The sequence below is a fragment of the Danio rerio genome, chromosome 17, assembly GCF_049306965.1.
Source record: "Danio rerio strain Tuebingen ecotype United States chromosome 17, GRCz12tu, whole genome shotgun sequence".
Classification (NCBI taxonomy): domain Eukaryota; kingdom Metazoa; phylum Chordata; class Actinopteri; order Cypriniformes; family Danionidae; genus Danio; species Danio rerio.
In genome coordinates this window covers 3,469,124-3,490,974 of record NC_133192.1, presented here as the reverse complement: position 1 = coordinate 3,490,974, position 21,851 = coordinate 3,469,124, and the positions used below count along the sequence as shown (strand labels likewise).

At 39.8% G+C, this 21,851-nt stretch overlaps 1 protein-coding gene across 12 annotated transcripts in view; it reads left to right on the top strand.

Annotated features, from left to right (window-relative positions):
• The window catches only part of ccdc9b (coiled-coil domain containing 9B), an 87,628-nt gene that overhangs the window by 64,266 nt on the left and 1,511 nt on the right, over positions 1–21,851 (top strand). For 8 of the 12 annotated variants that reach the window (XM_068214496.2, XM_068214494.2, XM_073928027.1 and 5 more), the window contains 6 exons: positions 4,782–4,819; positions 7,621–7,668; positions 10,839–10,932; positions 15,479–15,512; positions 16,933–17,371; positions 18,946–19,025. In XM_068214496.2, the coding sequence (XP_068070597.1) occupies positions 4,782–4,819; positions 7,621–7,668; positions 10,839–10,932; positions 15,479–15,512; positions 16,933–17,371; positions 18,946–19,025 (733 nt within the window). The remainder of the gene's footprint in view (positions 1–4,781; positions 4,820–7,620; positions 7,669–10,838; positions 10,933–15,478; positions 15,513–16,932; positions 17,372–18,945; positions 19,026–21,851) is intronic. The other 4 variants (XM_073928018.1, XM_073928024.1, XM_073928020.1 and 1 more) reach the window with 1 other exon arrangement.

The window sequence follows — 21,851 nt, the reverse complement described above, 5'->3', positions numbered from 1 at the left end:
ACCTGGTGCAGTGCAATCTGAGCTGCATCCAATGCTTTTTAATGTGCTCACCTAACCAACCCCTAACCCTACCCCTGACAGTGACGTCACTCACTCTATTGAGTACATTGCGTCTGACATTGCATCCGCAATCTCAGCTTGCATCTCATATCTCATAAAGACTGTATCCAGATACCATTGGTAATAACAATCGATTCATTACCTCAGACAAACACAGCGCACCTAAGCGCTGCAGTGCTTTATACTTTTCTCCATGAGTTTGTATCAGAGCTGCAGCAGTGATTTGTCCGGTTGTCATCCTCTGAGAAAACGTTTGGTGGTTGCAAAGGTTGCGGGCAAGGGAGCGCAAGCGCAAATGAAGGAAACCACCACAGAATAACAACATATGCGAAAATGAGGTTTACTGTATCATTATTATTCACCCTAAAGTTCAGCGTTTACACTTTACCATTAGACACACTTTGTAACATTTTATTTAGTAAGTTTAAAAGTCTCTTTAACATGATGTTTATTTTATTATAAAGAGATCAGATTATTATTTTTTGAATATTAAAACTATTTGCCTTAGGAATGTTGGATAATTAAAATAAAGTGGTTAAATTCGAATATGTACGACTGGGCGATAATTCGATGTCGATAATTATCACGATATATAATTTTTTGATTAAACGATAGTGACAGTTCGATAATTGCTCAAAAATATTTACGCACTATGCGTAACGCTGCGCAGGCATTTTGCAGCCTGCCCTTCTGGATTCTGCACATAATTCTGACTTTAATTGTATATTCATTATTTTTTTTTATCATTAATGAAACCCATATTGATTCTCATAACTCGAACATGCCGTACCACAAACAAGACTTCAGGCCAAATGTTAACAAGTGTCTGTAAGTCTTCAGTGTTGGTCATGTGGGTAAATAATGTTCCCCCTGAGCTCTATCCAGTGAACGTGACGCAGGTTATTTTTAGGGTGCTCTGGATGCCTTGCCTTATTTGGCAGGGTTTGCAAACACTAAAGATTGTTGAGGGCAGGGAGACGCTTTAAGACTGAACCGTTTTGTGGGAGGTGGAAGACAGAAAAGCACTCTCAATGTTCAGTGCAAGGATTTATTTACTCATTTGTTTTTTATTTTAGTGTATATACAGTAGGGCTGCTGGATTATGGGAAAAATCATAATCACAATTATTTTGGTTGAACGATTATCAGTTGAAGGCAAAATTATTCATCCTCCTGTGAATTTATTCTTATATATTAATTTTTCCCAAATGATGTTTAACAGAGGTTTTTTTTTACAGTATTTCCTATAATATTTTTTTCTTCTGTAGAAAGGCTTATTTGTTTTGTTTCAGCTAGAATAAAAGCAGGTTTGAATATTTTGAAACCTATTTTAATATATCAATATTATTAGCCCCTTTAGGCAATATATATGTTTGATTGTCTGCAGAAGAAACTACTGTTATACAATGACTTGTCTATGTACCCTAGTTAAGCCTTTAAATGTCACTTTAAGCTGAATACTGGTGTCTTGAAAAATATCTAGTAAAATATAATGTAGTCATCATAGCAAAGATAAAAGAAATCAGTTATTAGAAATGAGTTATTAAATCTGTTATGTTTAAACTCTGCTTTAGGCATCTTCACTGTATTTTTAATTTTATTATTGATTAATGATAAAAACAGTCAGCAGCAGCAGGAATACCGCACGCTGTAACTTTAAGAATAGTGCGTTTCTGATATTGTTTCTCTTTCTCGTGTCTTTTGATTCTCAACTTGTTTGTTTATTACACAAATGAGGGTTATTATGAATAATCACTAAACCCCGCGCTCTGACACAAATGTGCATGTATTTGACCATTAAAGCGCTCACATTAAAGGGCCATGACACCCCCCACTTTCGGTTAAAGTCTACTTCAGAACTTTTTCAAAAGATGCATGATTAATGGGCGTGGAGCTTCGCGAGCATAGGGCAGGAGTGGGCGTGGCCAGCAGGGGAGAAGGGGAGCAGGGGAGCGAATAACTGCTGTTGTCAGTTAGCTCACAAAATTAGACACAAAGAGGAGACGCATGAGTTTATAGTTCACAAAGTTAAAATGCAAAGAAATGAACAGTGATTTAATGCCCTGCTACATTTGTTATTTGTAATTTCATATACACACAACCACAATTTATATCATTATAAAGATAATCGTGTTCATGTAAACACTATAAATGAGGACTTCTCCCTCAATCCCCGTATCCAGCAGACTCAGTGCAGCAGGTCTCCTGACCTGTCTATTTTAACCATTAGCCCTTCTGGTAATCTGGAGGATTTAGGCAAACACAGCAGCACAGTGATGTGTCTGAATGTGAATGAACTCCTGATACAAGACAGCATCCGCCATTCTCTAATTCTCGTGCTGCTCTCCCGACAAAAATGCTTGCATCACACACACAGCTTTGCTGTATGATCGGCCCTGACAGGATCGCGGGGAAAAACATGCAACAAACCCCGTGGATCATGGAAACAAACACATACGAGCCTTCATAAACGGCTACTGCGTGCCCGTGGGTCCGTGTCTCACAGCTTGAGCTTGGCACTGGTCTGGCAGGTCTGCGTCTGCGTCTGCCTTGCCTTCGGAAAGCGCGTGCTGTCATGCTCTCATGAATAATTAAGCAGCCGGCTCTTCTCATAGGATAAGAAAACTCCGCTATGAATAATAATGAGAAACCGACGCCTCATCATTGCACTTGCAGTACTGCGCTACGTCGCCGATTTTGATCCGCCCCAAAAATCATTTTAAACCCGGAAGCTGAAATGAGCTGACAAAAGCTCAAAAATATCCAGTTTTCCCCACAATTAAAGCTGACAGGTGCTAACATTGTCTTAACTGATGCTCAACACACACACATCTGTTAATAAAAAAAAAAACTTATCCAGGGTGTCCTGAACCTTTAAGATCGCGTTAGATGTGTGTGTGCTCTGCTGTCTGAGGCTAAGCGTGGCAGCGCGCGCAAACACACACACACTACCTGTCCGAGGCTAAGCGTGGCATGCACACACACACAACAGCACATGCTCTTTTGCTTTTTTAAAAATATGAATGATGCGCATCGCGTGCTGCAAAAGTTGCATTACAGCACATGCTTTGTCATTTTCACGTGGAACTGAGCTTTGCAGAGGCAAAGAGTTTTCACACGTGTACAACTGGAAAGGGGGCGGTACATCATGGAATAATCGTTTATCTCGATTAATGGTTTATCATAATCGTTAAAAGCCAAAATCGAAGTCAAAATCGGATTTTCGATTAATAGCACAGCCCTAATATACAGAAGGACTAATGTCCGTAACCTTGTCAAAGTGCTTCTGGTAAACTGTATATCGTTATCAAATCGCCACATTTAAGGTCTGTTTTCTTTAAAAATCAATGATTTAATTCACCTTTATTTCTCTAGCGCTTTTACAATGTAGATTGCGTCAAAGCAGCTTCACATTGAAGTTCTAGTAAACTGAAACAGTGTCAGTCCAGTTTTCAGAGTTCAGTTCAGTGTGATTTAATTTTCACTGCTGAGAGCCCAAACACTGAAGAGTAAATCCATCCGTGCACAGCTCCACGAGTCCCAAACCAAGCAAGCCAGTGGCGACAATGGAGGAACAAACATCACCAATTAACCAAAGTAAAGGAAAAAACCTGGAGAGAAACCAGGCTCAGTTGGGCACGACCATTTCTCCTCTGGCCAAACTTTTTGTGCAGAGCTGCAGTCTAGACGCCAGAGGCTGGAGAACACTGGGCAGCCATCGTGGAGAAGCTGCAGGTGTGAGTACGGTATCAATGCAGAGTCCCTGTCACTGGGGTCTTTCAGGAATCAGTCTCACGCTCTCCACTCCTTTATGACCACCACAGCATCTGCACAGGATACGACCTGGTCCAGGATTATGGAGACCTCTAGAAGTCCTCTATGATTAGCATCATTTCTTCATACGTGTTATCCTTGAGGTCCTTGATGGTTGGCATCATCTCTTCACAGGTCTTGGACCACATCAGTGGCGCTGCACAATCTCTAGATGCCTTGTGATGAGTATCCCCAGGTGGAAATAGAGAATAAAGAAAATAATTAGCGTAGCTGCTGCTCATGTGATCTCTAAATGACATTAATATCGCTTGTCGCTGCAATTTCTGTAACAATAGATCACACAACAAAAATTCCTTATCATAACAGGCCTAAATGTACCCGCAATTCTGGAATGAGTCATTCAATCATTCATTCATTTTCTTTTCAGCTAAGTCCCTTTATTAATCAGGGGTCACCACAGCGGAATGAACCGGCAACTTATCCAGCATATGCTTTATCATCATTTACACTCATAAACTACGGACAGTTTAGCCAATCTAATTCAACTATAGTAGTGCATGTCTTTGGACTAGTGGGGAAAACCGGAGCACACGGAAGAAACCCACGCAAACAAGGGGAGAACATGCAAACTCCACACAGAAATGCCAACTGACCCAGCTGAGGCTTAAACCAGCGACCTTCTTGCAGTGAGGCGATCGTGCTACCCACTGAGCCACCGTGATCCCCTGGAATGAGTCATAAATATATATATCAGCCAAGCCGAATCATTCATACCCCTAATACTATTATTGTTGGAGCTGACTGTAATATAACACATCTGCATGCATGGCTTCATCTCTTTCACTCCTGATCCATTAGTGTTAGTTTTGTCAATAATTAATTCTGTGGTCATGTTCAGTTGCCGTGTGTTTTTGTTTGTGTGTGTTTTTCAATGTGTTTTATCTGTAGGTTTTCTGAAAAGGAGCATGGAGGAGTATCAAACAGAGGTGAGCAAGCCTTTTTCAGATTACTATTATCTATAGGGTATATATGCAGAAGGACTTTTAATTTTCTGTAACCCTGTTAAAGCGCTTCTGGTGAACTGTATGCCGTTACAAAATCGCCACGTTTAAGGTTTGTTTTCTCTAAAAGTCAATGATCTTCACCTGATTATTATACGATATAAAGTGAGTCTCGAAATGTACAAGAAGCAGCACTGCATTCAATTTAGTTTGTCTGTGTCATGTCTTTAAAATATGGAAATGTATTTTACCCCAGTATTTTCAATGGAGTTTCTGCGCTCGCCTGCTGCTGCTCTGGGGTGCGTTTCCCAAAACCATCGTTAGACAACTAAGGTCGCAAGTTCTGTCGTTACAAACATAGTTTGTTGATTTGCCGTTTCCCAAATCCATCGCTCCAACGAACATTCCCTAACTGCGTCGCAAATTTGAGCACTCGCAACTATACCTCTGGAGCTGTAGTTCAACACATAGTTCCTGGCTATTCCCACTTATCCCCCCTATGCCCTATTCATTTATGCCTTGTTTCCACTGACTGGTAAAGTACGGTACGGTTCGGGTCGGTACAGGTCACCTTTATCAGGCTTGCGTTTCCACTACAAAAGGTACCCTTTTGGTGGGCGTGGTGTATGACAAAGTTTAAGTCGACGTCATGCAGTAAAGCTGTACGGGCCGCTCACATATCATAATGAGCAGCACTTCTCACAAAACAGACACTTTACACACATAAATACTTGTTTAAAAATGTTTATTACTAACTTTTCTATGAACAGGAGTTGATTATAACTGCAGATCAATGACAGTGTGAATAGGCTACTGTAACGTCTGTAATTATATAAAATAAATACATAAATGCAACATATATAAACACATACAGCCCCTTACAGTCTCCGATATATTATTAATTACAGAAAAACTACACACAGAAGACATTTAGTACTTAGAGTTCAAAACCACACACAATATAGCCCACAGTCAGCGCAAACCTCTCATCTGTGTCTGTAATCTTCAGCAGCACATGTAAGCTCTGTTAGAGAGTCATTTTGTCATTCAAAGTTCATAATAGTCCAAAAGACGAAGATAATCATGGCAGTTTGTTCATGATTCAGGTTGCTAAAACACTTTTGCTCCTGTGTTTTGACGGCTTCTCTTTTTTTCCCGCGTTTCACTCCCGCTTCACTCTCGCGCTTGTCCTTTTTTCTGAATGGATCAGATGATGGAGACACTTCAATAATCACACTCCTTTTAGCATCAGCTCAAGAAGTTCGTTATATCAAATATAGAAGCGATCGCGCGCTCCTGGAAGAAAGCGAAAACCGCTCGCATATAGTATTTCCATGTAATGTCTCGGCTTTGTATTTAAAAAAAATGGCGGTTCCTTTGTTTACGTTCTGTGTAGCTCCACGAGCTCGTGACGTATCTGTGTAACCAATCAGTGTTCAGCTGCACGTGTAGCTCCACCTTTTGGTACCTTTTTTCCTGTCTGGGACCCTTTCGAAAGGGTGCCGAAAAAGGGGTACGGTACGGTTTGGTTCGGTACGCTTTTGACTATGGAAACGGCCATAAAAGCGCACCAAACCAAACCGAACCGTACCGTACCACTCAGTGGAAACGGGCCATTAGAACATTCGAAAAGTAAAAACAAATTAGTCATCTCTCTTAGGTGTAAATTGCTTTTTACTATTTTTAAAGTTCAGTTTTAGTGATCTTCATGTTTACGATTGTGCTCCCTTCTCAGTGCACTTTGAAAACATTGATGTCATTTGGCACACAGCCTCATGGTTAAAGCGATAGGTGACCTATTATTTAAATGCAAATTTATGTTACGTCGCGAGTTTATGTAGCGATCGAATGTTTTTACCAAAACTAATATTGGATTTTATTTTAAATGTGTGTTTGCGTAAGACAATATAATTTGCACAAAGAAATGACGGGGTTCTTCTCTAAAGAAGTAGTTCCTCCACCCCATTTAGAGCATCAATATGGGCGTTTTACGTTGTAACTAACGTGGTTCAAGCGATGGATCTGCGACAGAGAAACAATGCGTTTTGGGAAACACTCGTTCTATTCACAAAAGATGCATCGTACCATGATAGTTCAGCTACGAGTTACGTTGTTGTTTGGGAAATGCACCCCTGGACGGCACTTGTGTTTAAGCGGCTTTTCATCTCGTTTTACACTTGAACAGCCTAATGAAGTCTATATAACTGATTATATGTTAATTACATTACAACATCGATGTGTCTCCTCACAGCAAGAAGGTCGCTTGTTTGATCCTCGGCTCGGTTGGCGTTTCTGTGTGGAGTTTGCATGTTCTCCCTGCGTTCGCGTGGGTTTCCTCCGGGTGCTCCGGTTTCCCCCACAATCCAAAGACATGCGGTACAGGTGAATTGGGTAGGCTAAATTGTCCGTAGTGAATGAGTGTGTGTGTGAATATGTGTGTGGATGTTTCCCAGAGGTGGGTTGCGGCTGGAAGGGCGTTCACTGCGTAAAAATGTGCAGGATAAGTTGGCGGTTCATTCCTCTGTGGCGACCCAAGATTAATAAAGGGACTCTGCCAAAAAGAACATGAATGAATCAATGAACAACATCGATGCTGTCAAAGGCACCGTATGAAATGGAAAGAAGTCGCATTAACCGTTCACCGGACGTTTATCGATAGGGAAAACACTAGCTCTGCATATACCCCAATCCTTTTCAGATCAAACTCAAAAAGATTGAAACACAAGTCTGTGTTTTTGTGTTGTGTTGGTTAATGTTTGTTCTGGGTTAAATATTCTGTTTTATAGGAAGTCGAAATGCCAGAAGAGGAAATCTGAGATCAGAAGAATCCAGAGGTACAGAAATTAAAATACATCTCCCTCACTTTTAGAGACAGACCCTTTAGAAACAGGTGATTAATAATAATATGAATGTTAACTTTTGAATCTCATACAGCTTTAAAAATGTCACTATGCCATATCCCCAACTATTTTATCATCGTGGACCGGTCAACGTTTGTCAATCTTATCGCAGCCTGGGTGGGTGGAGGTGCAGTGGATCTACGCAAATTTTTAGATGACCATCAACCATTATCTCAAAAAAAAAAGACAATCAGAAAACATGGCTGCACATGTGATACAATTTTTATGTATAACGCACTGCAGTGTTTAGGTTTTTTGTTTTTGTCTGATGTAATTATCCTACTGAAATGTGTATAATTTGCACAAAGTATGAAAGTATGATCATCAGTTTTTGTCATGTGACTCGTGGTGAGCTCACGGCATTCTGAAAAGTTGAGATGATTTCAACTAGGTGCGCCTGGAAGGTGCGAATGCATTGCACTGCAAGCACATCATTCCCAATATATGCGCGCCAAGTGTGCCGCAAGCCTACATTTGAGTGAAGGTTTCGGCCGTTAGATCGCCCCCTGGGGGCTGGCTGCAGTACAAGTCATAAAGCCCGCCTCCTCCGTGTTAATGAAGGAGACTTGAGCCCAAATAAAAAAATTAATTACACTTGCAATAAAATGTCCCGAAAGATGGTTTTGGTGGATTAAGGCACTGGTTATTGTGCTGAAATAGGTGCAGATCTTCATTTGTGTAAACAGTTTGTTTTTAGCAGTAATTTAATGCTGGGCGTGTCATCGTGATTGACAGCTGTGATTGACAGTTTCTCAAAGCGTGGCGTCTGAGCTTCGGCAGGAGACTGAAGTGTTATTATTCGATTTCTGTGTTATTTTACCATGACAAAATGAGTTCAGCAGTAAACTATAGTTTCTGACATACATGATCCTGGTGGAACACTGTTTATTCGCTAAGGTCAGGGCTTTTTTCGGGCTTTATTAGTTTGCTGATACACGCCTAGCCACCCAGATAGCAAAACACAGTTCCGGCTAGATTCTCGCCTGCCGGAGACTTATCTCTTAGAGCTCAGACTGACTACCTCTGCTGGACCTACTCCGGATGCCTGGACTCACTGCCCGATTCCAGCCCGAGTCAATCGAGCCAGATGCGGCGGCCGAGCGAGCAGGCGCTGCCGCATGCGAGCCGTAATCAGCCCGCGACGCCGCGAGTAAGTTATGCGCTGCGGCCTGGAGCTGGCGCGATTGAATATATAAAACCCTCATATTTGTTAACGTTATTATTACATCCATTTGTGTTGATATGACAGCAAACGCATGCTGAGAAGTTCGGGGGGCGTAGTGGATTTTACATAAAGCGTTTGATTGGAAGCTCGACTCTGCTCATTTTCGCGGCTCCTCCTCTGGCTCCATCAGACAGTCCTTCTGCGCATGTCTGGCTCCAATTTCAGCAGTCTTTTGCGACAGTTTGTGCCCGTCAAGCAGGCGTTTTGCCCTCAAGGCGTTCAATGGGAAAAAGGGCTGTCGCGTCGTCCATATTTTTTACAGTCATTGATGCGCGCGCAAACCGCGCACCTACATTTGAAATAATGAACTTGCACACGGAAAAGACTTTATATGTGAACAGCCTATAAAGACTGGCTTATACTTGTGTCGAGTGATCGACGTGACCCATGTCGCCTTGTGCGTAGCCGTGCATTTATACTGCTGTTTGTGTGGTTATCTGCAATAACACTTCTGAAATGCTCGCTGGCAGTAGGTTTTTATGTTCCTGTGTCGAGTTTATTCTCTTGTTTTTTTCTGTTTTCTGAACGATAAGTTAGTAGCTAAATAAAACTCGCTCATTTAGAGGCAGGTACCGGCGTACGTGCAACAACTTTAATCATAAGGTAAACTCAAAACAACAGTTCCATCTGAGCTCCATCACAGGCCTTGGCACTTGTAAACACTTAATCCATATGTGGATACATTCCTTGACAGTTTTTGGGTCAGTCACTAGCTATGTTTCCATCCACCTATTTTGTGCGCATTTTGCAAATGCGTATAAAAAACCAGTTGTTGGAAACTCCATGATGCGCATAAATTTTGAAAATGCGTATAAAAAACTTATGCGCCTAACTGAGTAGGATAAACTTTTTATTCGATAAGAAAAGATGCGCATAAACTGCGATGGAAACACTTTTACCGCACAAACTCCAGCATGCGCATTAAAAAAGGTCATGCGATTTTGTTAAAAGAGATCATGTGATGCTTAAAATGTGTGTGAATGGATAAAACGTCAGGCTGAGCACATTATAAAACATCTGAAATGTAGTTTTGATCATTATAAAATGCCTTACCATTTCAGTATTAGTGTTATTACATTATTAATGACCTCCAGAATGAAGAGCGCCTGTGCGCCACGTCTGACACCTTCAAACGCCACTGCGCGCTCACTGCTTGTCAGGATTGTCTTCTGAGGCGCATTCATTTAGAAAAGATTGATGCAGCTTCTCCTACTGCGGCAAATGCAGTTTTTACTGTTGATATTTGGCGCCAGTTAATCAGGAAGTGACGATTTTGTTCGCTTTGACTCGTTGGATGGAAACGATGTTTCATTCGCACGACTTTTATGCGATAATCCAGTTTTGCGCATGAAGTTTATTCGCATTTTTGGATGGAATCATAGCTACTGAGTCTTTTCCCTTCGCAAAGAAAATTTCCAAAGACATCTGTCTGTTTCTTACTCATTTTGCTGCTTGTGGGTTAAGTTTGGGCGCTCAAGTGACTGAGATGCAACTGAGAGAACACGTTTTTTCAAAATAAAAGATCATTCAGGTCCAGATAATTAAAAATAAAACTGAAATAATTAATGATTTCCTGTGCAGACCGGTATCAATTAATCCATGGGCCGATACCGGTCCGGTGGTCGGGGACCACTGCTGTAGACAATCCAAAATAAATATTGCTTAAGGGGGCTAATAATATTGACCTTAGAATGGTGTTTACAAATTTTTAAAACTGCTTTTATTCTAGCTGAAATAAAACAAATAAGACTTTCTCCAGAAGAAAAAATATTATAGGAAATACTGTGAAAATTTCATTTGGGAAATATTTGAAAATAAATAAAAAATCTCACAGGTGGGCAAATAATGTTGTTTTCATCTGTGTGTTTTGTTCTTGTAGCTCGTCATCAGGCGTCGGACAGAAAGGGGAAAAGCGTTTCAGTGGTTTGCAGTAAAGCGAAGGGTAAAGACCGTCTGACGGGCCGAGCGAGGAGGTAAACTGACCACACACTCAACAATTACTGGAAGATCTCATCTAAAAGCCATTCTGCATACATTTACACCCACTCAGGGGATGATGGGAAATGAGAATCTCCGCAGGGATCATTCATGGCCCTGTTCGTTTCCACTCTCACTTAGCATTAGCGTTCAACCACAGACACATCTGAACTAATGGCTGGATGATTTGTCTTTTAACCCTTGTGTAATGTTCACACTGACTCCCCTTTGGTTATGTTGGTGCTGTTTTTGCCCATTTGACTTCCATTATAATCCCATTTTTTTTAATTGCAAAGCCACCACAGCATATATTCATGCACTTATGATTGTTGCTGGGTTTTCCTGTTGGGAGAGGTAGAGTGTGTCATTTTTGCTGTTGATCCTCAGTTGGCAGCATTAATCGTTTAGATAGGCCTGTGCTAAAGAATGTCTGGCTTTATTTGGAGTAAAACAGTAGATTATAGTGTGTGCAGAAATTCACATAGGCCCAATCCCAATTCTATTTTTGTAGCCCTACCCCTTCCCCTTGGCCCTTGAAACAGAGTGTGAAGGGGAAGGGCTTCAAAATTTACCCTTAAGAAATGGGACAGCACTACAGCACCTGCACATGTCACTGTTGGTCATCGCAATTTCTTGCTTCATGTGAGATCAGATGATCGAGACTGCTGTAGTTCTTCCAGTTGCAAATAACTATCTTCAGGAAATCACTGAAGGCATATATCATGTTATTATAACGATCTAATGTAATAATAAGCTCATAACTGTACTGTGTATTTACACAGTGGCCATATTCATCAATGTAAACACACCAAAACAATATTAATATTATAGCAGACACTGTAAACCAGTGTTTCTCAACTGGTGGGTCGCGACCCAAAAGTGGGTTGCGGGAACATTTTCAGTGGGTCGCGGAGAGTGAGATCAAAAAAACAACAAAAGTTTAATATTTAACTTATTTTGCTTATATCAGACTTTTATTTTGATTTACGCGTGCGACAAAGCTTGCTAATGGGACTTTTAATTTGCCAGTAACCTGGGACAAGCCCAAGAGCTTTTGGCTAACTGCAATGCAAAAACTGGCGCGTTTAAGGTCTGTTTTCTTTACAAATCAGTGATTTCCACTGGCTGAGTGATATCTGATATAAAGTGGGTCTCACATTGTAAAAGAAGCACTGCATTACATTACATTTCCCCTGCCATATCTTTATAAAATGAGCATTTATTTTACCCCAGTATATTCAATAAAGCTGCGCTAGCCTGCTGATTCTGACGGGAGCGTGTGAGTAAACGGCTTTTTGTCTCGTTTTACGCTTGAACAACTAAATGAATGCTAAAGTTTATTTAAATGAATGTATTTTAATGACATTACAACATTGATGCTGTAAAAGGAACCGTATAAAATGGAAAAAAGTTCACAATAACAGGTCACCAGAAGTGTATCAGCATGGGAAAAACACTAGCTCGGCATATACCCTTTTGACATGTGAAATTCCAGCACAAGTACGACCCCGAATATGTCAAGTGTGGATTTACATATTTTGACGACAAAAAAGGCTTAAAAGCTCAGTGTGTCATATGTAGTGAGGTGCTCTCACAAGAGAGCATGAAACCTAAATTAAAACGACATTTAGAAACCAAACATCCAAGTTGCTAGGAAAAACCCATGGACTATTTTCTAAGACGACTCCAATAGCTGAGGGTATCACAACAGTGCCGAATCACAACAGTGCCGAACATATTCATGTTCAAAACAAGTAGAAGTACATTTTACTGTGCTCACCGTAGCAAAGGCCAAGAAAGCCCACACAAAAGCAGAACAGCAAATAACTGCTGATTATTATAAAATGTTTATGATTATTTTAATAATTTTACTTCAGTTTGCTGGTTTCTGTTCAGTTCAAGCAGATCAGTGTTAATGTTTTATAAACAGTTTAGTTTAGTTGATGGTAACTTAACTTTTCCCTACACTAACCTCTGTTTACAGTATTTGACATTTTTACTCTGTAATATTTCTAGAATTTGATGCATTTTGTTAAATGACAGCAGTATAATATAGTTTATTTGTAAGTCTTGGTGATTTTCTTATAATTGATCTGTCACCAGTTGTGTATGTTAACAATTAAATACAAATGAATCATAATTCCTAAAATTAGATTATAATTCCTAAAAATTTGGGTCGCGGCTTGATGACCATGTGAAAATGTGGGTCCCATGGCCAAACCAGTTGAGAACCCCTGCTGCAAACAGCTCATTCCCAGCCACTAGACTTTTCTGACAGGGTATTCCAGTGTCATCGATTGACAGAATGTTGTGGGACTGCTGTACAGGAGTTATTAAATTTAGTGGATTTTATTTTAGCTGTTTTTTTTTAAAGCATGACAGTAAAACATGAACGTCGTTATGAATGTATTAAAACATGTGCTTGTTTGTTCCTAATAATGACCAAAAATTAAAAATGTTGCATCTCCTGACTTCCCTGTGCAGCCATGCTGTCATTGTAGATGGTGGGAATTCTGGGAAATTTTCTTACCTCTTGATTTCGAGTGTGGTCCTGAAAAATCTGTTTCAAGGGCTATCTAGCTCTTCTTCTGACGCCTGTTTCACACCGCAAGCGTCAGCGGCGCGTAAGCAGAGCGTGCACAGCGCATATGGAGAGCAGAAGCAGCACGCAGGCATTTGCCTTTCACACCAGCTGCATCTGCAGCGCACAGCTCTTCGGCAGCTGCTGCAGAGATCAACCTATCTCGGTCTATTCTATCTAGTTACCCATGTCTCTCTATATACAAATACACTTTTTAAACTTTTCATCTGCACCAAGACCCGCGGCAACTTCCTCCTATGCTGTTTCTTTAACCTGCAAATCTTTTACAAATTTTATAGATCAAATAGTGCTGTATGCTTCTCAAGCTAACTTGTATGAGAAGTGTCTACATTAAGAAGACAATCGCCTGTGATATCATGTCATTTGGTTTTTGATTGTCAGGATGTTTTAGGCCTAGTTATAATAATATTTATACAATATAGTTATAATGATATTTATACATGATCAAACTAGTGTTACTTTCTCCGCTTCAGTGATGTCCAGCGGCAGAATAACAGCTCGTTAATTCATGCTCGTGCAGAGAATGAGACGGACAAAAGTAATTAATGCATGCCCTTCTTTTACTTATTTTCGTGTTGTCAGGTTCACAGTGCAAACAGCTCCCGGTAGGAATAACTCGAGTGAACATAAAACAAAGCTGATTAAAACTTTCTTCCTCTGCTTGAGCTGCAGAGCACACAGCGAGCTCACATAATCCAGCATGCGTGCCGAACTACACTACCCACAATACACTTCACTATGGACTACAACTCCTCTACATATTCTATTTCCTCTCTCCTGAAACACTAGCGTGCAACTTTAGCAAAACTGATACTAAAATTGTTTTACATTTGGTTTTGTAGTTCATGCCTAAATAAAAGTTTGTTGTTGTTTTTAATCGTTTAAGTTCATTTGATTGACTGTATATAAATCAGTTGACATTATTAACGCATTTATTGGGTAAAATTGCTACTTTTTACTGTCACGCAATGTGTTTTGGTCATTGTCAATGCACTGTCACTTTAAATAAGCGTGATCAGCGCGGCAAAAGTAGACCCAGCGCCGAAAGTATCGCTGCACTGATGCTTTAGCGACGCTCACGCCTCGCGCTGACACGCTGCTGCTGTTCCTACCCTGCTCCAACACACTTACCTGTAGGTTTCAGGTAAGGTTTCGTCGCTGAAGCAACAGTGCAGCGATAGTTTCGGCGCTGGGTCTATTTTTGCCACGCTGCTCACGCTCAATTAAAGTGACAGTGCATTTATAATGACCAAAAAAATGTTTTGGCGGGCCGAATTTCTTTATATTTTTGACATGAGTTGCGGGCCGGAAGGAGGAGGAGGAGGGCGGGTGGGCAGTTTGAGACCCCTGCTTTACTGTGTTCTGAAAGCTGAGGAGCTTATTTTAATTTTCTCACACATATCAAGGTAAGTATGCAAAGGTCTCTCTCTCATGCACACACTTAAAGAAACTTATCTGTTTTTGCACTGCTACTGATGATCAACAGTATAAATGACAAACTGTACCTCTTCCCTTTACCTCTACCTTTTTCCAACAGGTAGCAATCAAGAATGCATGACTATATGTGGTCATGGCTGTGCAATAAATGAATGCGATTATAATAGAATTCAATGGGGTAGAAACAGCCATTAACATAACCAAAGGGGAGTCAACCTGCCCATAGTGTATTGTTGAGTTTTTGAACATTTTCAACGCATTTTCACAAAATATGTGTCAAAATAAGATTTATTAGCAAAAGTCCTGAAATACAGAGAACGTTGTGGCCAAATTAAGACTCAAAGTCAGCCTAGAGTGGATGAAAATGACCCAACAGCACACACAAGGGTTGAAATCTCACTAAAATCACTTCAGATCCATTACTTGGTGTTATACATTCACGCACTCATTTATGATGGATATTAATCCAAAAACTCAAGCAATTAATGTTTTTTTGTCCTCAGGTGGGATGCTAAAGAGCAGGAAGAACATTTGCAGGTGATTTTTTTTATTTTATTTTATGATAGTATTGTTGTTGTTACTACTATAGTAATTAAAATATGGGATTAAAATGATTTTATTTTTATTCAGAAACAAAAATTTCTAAATATAGGCTTTACATTTTTTTAAATGTTTTTTTTTTATCTAAATTTTTGTAGTAATATCTGAACGTTTTAATAAAATTCCCTCAAAAATTTTACTAAATGTTTTGCATGAAATTACCTTGGTTAAAATTTAATTTATATTTATAGGTGTGTGTGTGTGTGTGTATGAAATATTTTTATATTAATTTACAATTTGGAATGAAAATGCTTAATTTTTATCAAAATAATTTCAGAAACGAAAAATCCGAATTAATTTGTAATTTAAGTTTTTATTTTTTGTTTATTAATTGATTAATTTTTATTGATGATGTAAATTTTTCTAATAGACTACAGGGTGGGTCATTTATATGCATACACCTTAATAAAATGGGAATGGTTGGTGATATTAACGTCCTGTTTGTGGCACATTAGTAAATGTAAGGGGGCAAACTTTTCAAGATGGGTGGTGACCATGGTGGCCATTTTGAAGTCGGCCATCTTGGATCCAACTTTTGATTTTTCAATAGGAAGAGGGTCATGTGACACATCAAACTTATTGGGAATTTCACAAGAAAAACAATGGTGTGCTTGGTTTTAACGTAACTTTATTCTTTCATAAGTATTTACAAGTTTCTGACCACTTAAAAAATCTGTTCAATGTGCGGCCCATTGTGTTGGATTGTCAATGCAACCCTCTTCTCCCACTCTTCACACACTGATAGCAACACCGCAGGAGAAATGCCAGCACAGGCTTCCAGTATTCATAGTTTCTACGTATCTTCACACCATAGACAGCAAAGATAGTGTGGCCATTCTTCATCAATGGAAATCTTAAGGCCACTGGATATTTGAAACTGCTACATGATGATGTGTTTCCCTCTTTATGCACTGAAGCTGGCATGTTCCCGGCAAGAACCACCACATTATGGATGTCAGGTCCGAGCATTCCTAGATGAACAGTTTCCTGAAAAGTGGATTGGTCGTCGTGGGCTAGTTGAATGGCCCCCAGGGTCTCCCGATCTGCCCCTTTTAGACTTTTATCTTTGGGGTCATCTGAAGGCAGTTGTCTATGGTGTGAAGACACAAAATGTGCAGCACCTGAAACTATGGATACTGGAAGCCTATGCTGGCATTTCTCCTGTGGTCACATGACCCTCTTCCTATTAAAAAAAGTTGAATCCAAGATGGTTGACTTCAAAATGGCAACCATGGTCACCACCCATCCTGAAAAGGACAACAGGATGTTAATATCACCAACCATTCCCATTGTATTCAGGTGTATCCATATAAATGGCCCACTCTGTATATTGTGCATTGTTGTGAATTTGTGTCAGGTTTATCCAGAAGGCAGCTTGCAGGAGTTTTTAGAGGAGCTTGACGCTCTTTGCGCTCCTGAAAAGATCAATCCAGAGACGGACACTGAAAACATAAGGCCGTGTTCGTCTCAAGAGTCACTCAGAAGCACAGAGCACACACAAAACACCAGTGCTTCAGCAGAAACGCCTCATCCAGAGCTCGTCTCTCTGAAAAACGTGGAGAAAAAGGTACGCTTTTCTGAAGACCATGAGAAGAAGGAGCTGCAGACAAACACAAATGGTTTTGTGGAGGAAAACAGACAAACATCGACACAAAACAGCAGTGAAAATCACACCGAGTCAGATGCACTTACTGAAGAAAGGAAAACATCGTGTCCTGAAGCTGGAGATATATCAGCCGAAGCAGATGAAAAACAACCCGCTGAACACAGCAAGAGCTGCACTGCTAGAGGAAACGGTATGTGGGAAAAACTACATTACCCATGATGCTGTGCAAAATAGTCCACTAATTGAAGAGTTGCAGCAACCACCCACTCACTTGAAATTTGCTTTATGTCAATGTGGCTGTAGCAAATAATTAATATTGTTTCATTTATATTATTATTTTGAAAAAAAAAGAAGAATAAACAAAAATAAACTGTAAAACTACAGGTTACAATACTGGTATTTACTAATGATGCCCTGATGTCTTCATTTAAAATTGCTGTATAATGATTTTGTTCATATTTATAGATGGATGGATGGATGGATGAATAGATATAAAGACGAACAGACAGACAGATGGATGGATGGATGGATGGATGGATGGATGGATGGATGGATGGATGGATGGATGGATGGATGGATGGATGGATGGATGGATCGATAGATAGATGGATGGATAGATAGATGGATATAGATAGATAAATGGATGGATGGATGGATGGATGGATGGATAGATAGATAGATAGATAGATGGATGGATGGATGGATGGATGGATGGATGGATAGAAGGATAGATAGATGGATGGATGGATGGATGGATGGATGGATGGATGGATGGATGGATGGATGGATGGATGGATGGATGGATGGATGGATGGATGGATGGATAGATAGATAGATAGATGATGGATGGATGGATGGATGGATGGAGGGATGGATATAGATAGATGGATGGATGGATATAGATAGATAGATGGATGGATGAAAGAAAGAAAGAATGAAAAAGAGAAAGAAAGAACAGACCAAGAGCTACTCTGCTAGTGGAAATGGTAAGTGGGAAAAAAACTACATTACCCATGATGCTGTGGAATTTAGTCCACTAATCAGTCGCAGCAACTTAAAAAAAAAAAAACTTTGCTCCGCCCACTTACTTAAAATTTGGTATGGCCATAGCAAATAATACAATTTCTTTCATTTATATTATTATTTGATTAATTTGGAATAAAAAAATAAAATGAAACTTTAAGTAGAAACACTAGAACTGTATTACAATACTAGAACTGATCATGTCCTGATGTCTTAACGGAAAAAAAGCTGTATGATGATTATGGTCATGTGGATGGATGGATCAACAACTCTTTAATTTTGTGTCATTTGCAATGCATCATGAAAGTTTTTTGTATTTGTGATTTATATATGAAACAATGAAAACAAATGAATGAATTTTAATACTATTAGCAGTATTGTATTAATAATAGTTATTATATTATAGTATATTATATACTGCATTATACATCAACATGGCCAAATCAAATAATTATGATTTTAATATATATTGTTATTTTAAAAAATCAAAATAAACTTATTTTAGAAGTGTTTGTATTGGAAAATATTTACTAATTTTTAATGTGTGTGTGTGTGTGTGTGTGTGTGTGTGTGTGTGTGTGTGTGTGTGTGTGTGTGTGTGTGTGTGTGTGTGTGTGTGTGTGTGTGCGTGCGCACATATTCGTTTGTGTGCTTGTGTGTATGTCTGTGTTTGCATGCTTGAATGTATGTATGTTTGTATATATATATATGTGTGTGTGTGTGTGTGTGTGTGTGTTTCAGAAGAGCTGCTGGACTCTGATGTGTGTGTGCTGACTCTGGAGCGCAGTGATGTTCAGCCGAAGTGCAGCAGTGTTCAGATGGTGAGCTCCTGCACTAAAACCTCATTTCACTTGCAGATCTGAAGAGTCCCACTGAAACTCCATTATCAGCTCGAGTGCTGCACAAATACCCTAGAAAGCAGCACTATATCCGTAACCAGGCCACAGATTCAGCCCAGGAAATGAAGAGTTTTACAGTGTTAAAAGCAGCTCGACGCTCCATTACAGCTCATTAACTGAACTAGAGCTGTGCTGTATGGGAAGGAATTAGAGATGCACAGACATTAAATTTTGGGCTGTTTGGAGGCAGATTGACAACATATTAGCTGATAGATATAAATATACATGCATGATTTCAAAAACAAATGATTATTTTGTAAAATATTAACTTCAGAAAAGTTTGAACGGATCTCTAAACTTTATTAATCAACTATTTTGTTTCTACTTTCTTTTATATAAATAAATTCTACTGCCTGGCCAAAACAAATGCACAAGACTAAATTGATGAACAATATATTTTACTTTTCACTGCAGTCAAATTATATCATTAATTTAAATACAAATAACTAAAACTTCATTTAAACTAACTCTAAAATTTAAAGAATAAAAAAATGGTTCAAACTTTTAATAAAAACTACAAAACTAGCACATATATATTATAGTTTATCTTTATATATATTCAGATATTTATATTTAGTATGGTTAAATGAATAATCGCGACATTGTATATGTACATTATGTACATATACATGCAACAATTATATATATATGAGCAATATCACACGAGTAGGAGTGCGATATGGCTGTATATCGGCACTGGTAGGAGACGTGCGTTGTGTGCCCCCACCAGTGCCGAAAAACAGCCATATTGCACTGCTACGAGTGTGATATTGCGTTTATACAACAGTTTGACGGCATAATTGTGTATATAAAAACAAAATCAAACATGGAGAGTCTCAAAAACCCTTTTGCATGAGGAACTACTTTCTTCCGGATTCAAATCATACGCTGACAGTTAAACAGTTGAGCGTGCATCTTTTAAACTGTAGATCTGTACTGTCTCTGCTTTTTGCTGGCTGTATGTGGGCGGAGTAATACACATAGGGTAAAGAGGCTGTACGGGTGCTGAAATTACTTAAATATATCACGGCTATCAGCCAATCAGATTCGAGAACCAGACAGAACTGTTTTAAAAATATACATAAATATATTAGGGATGCTACACTACAGTTAGCCTACAGTTCTATACACACCTCAGTTTTTTAACATGGTTTTCGGCTTAGTTTGGTTCTGATGGCTTAACGTGTTTTCCTTTTGGTATTCTATGCTTAGGCAATAGGATTAGTAGGAGGTTAAGGAGAAAAAAGTAAACGATTTATTGTAATACTTCTTTATTTTACTTTTAAGCCAAGAAAAGTACACTAGTTCTTATTGTATAAAAAAAATAATAAAACACTGAAATCTCACAGCTGCTGGTAGCCCATGTACAAACCGGGCAAAGAGCTTAGAATGACCAAGAGGCGACACTAGTGTAATTTGAGAAACAGCCACTAGAGGGTGCGGCGGCCATTTTGGATTAAAAACTCCAGTAGAACAACAGCATATTATAAGTCTGTAAAATAAACTATTTAAAGTGCTGATGATTGTGATAATATGTGTTGTATTGTCGTTTTTCAGGTTGTATCTCAGCTTTAATGCGCTTTTTAAATAAATAAATAAATAAAAAACAAAGCAGGTGCTTGCCATCGAGACAGTAATGAGATCAAGTGTGCCGCAAGCCAGCGTTTGAGTGAAGGTCTCGGCCGTTAGATCGCCCCCTGGGGGCTGGCTGCAGTACAAGTCATAAAGCCCGCCTCCTCCGTGTTAATGAAGGAGACTTGAGCCCAAATAAAAAAATGTATTACACTTGCAATAAAATGTCCCGAAAGATGGTTCTGGTCGATTAAGGCACTGGTTATTGTGCTGAAATAGGTGCAGATCTTCATTTCTGTAAACAGTTTGTTTTTAGCAGTAATTTAATGCTGGGCGTGTCATCATGATTGACAGCTGTGATTGACAGTTTCTCAAAGCAGTGCGTCTGAGCTTCGGCAGGAGACAGAAGTGTTATTATTCGATTTCTGTGTTATTTTACCATGACAAAATGAGTTCAGCAGTAAACTACAGTTTCTGACATACATGATCCTGGTGGAACACTGTTTATTCGCTAAGGTCAGGGCTTTTTTCGGGCGTTATTAGTTTGCTGATACACGCCTAGCCACCCAGATAGCAAAATACACTCAAGCCAGTTCCAGCTAGATTCTCGCCTGCCGGAGACTTACCCCTCAGAGCTCAGACTGACTACCTCTGCTGGACCTACTCCGGATGCCTGGACTCACTGCTTGATTCCAGCCCGAGTCAATCGAGCCAGATGCGGCGGCCGAGCGAGCCGGCGCTGCCGCATACGAGCCGGAATCAGCCCGCGACGCCGCGAGTAGGATATGTGCGCTGCGGCCCGGAGCTGGCGCGATTGAATATATAAAACCCTCATATTTGTTAACGTTATTACATCCATTTGTGTTGATATGACAGCAAACGCATGCTGAGAAGTTGGGGGGCGTGGTTGATTTTACATAAAGCGTTTGGTTGGAAGCTCGACTCATTTTCGCGGCTCCTCCTCTGGCTCCATCAGACAGTCCTTCTGCGCATGTCAAGGCTCCAATTTCAGCAGTCTTTTGCGACAGTTTGTGCCCGTCAAGCAGGCGTTTTGCCCTCAAGGCGTTCAATGGGAAAAGGGGCTGTCGCGTCGTCCATATTTTTTACAGTCATTGAATGAGATCCAGTGGACGGCCGATCGCTGTTGCTGTTGCTGGGCACTGCTGTTGCAGTGGA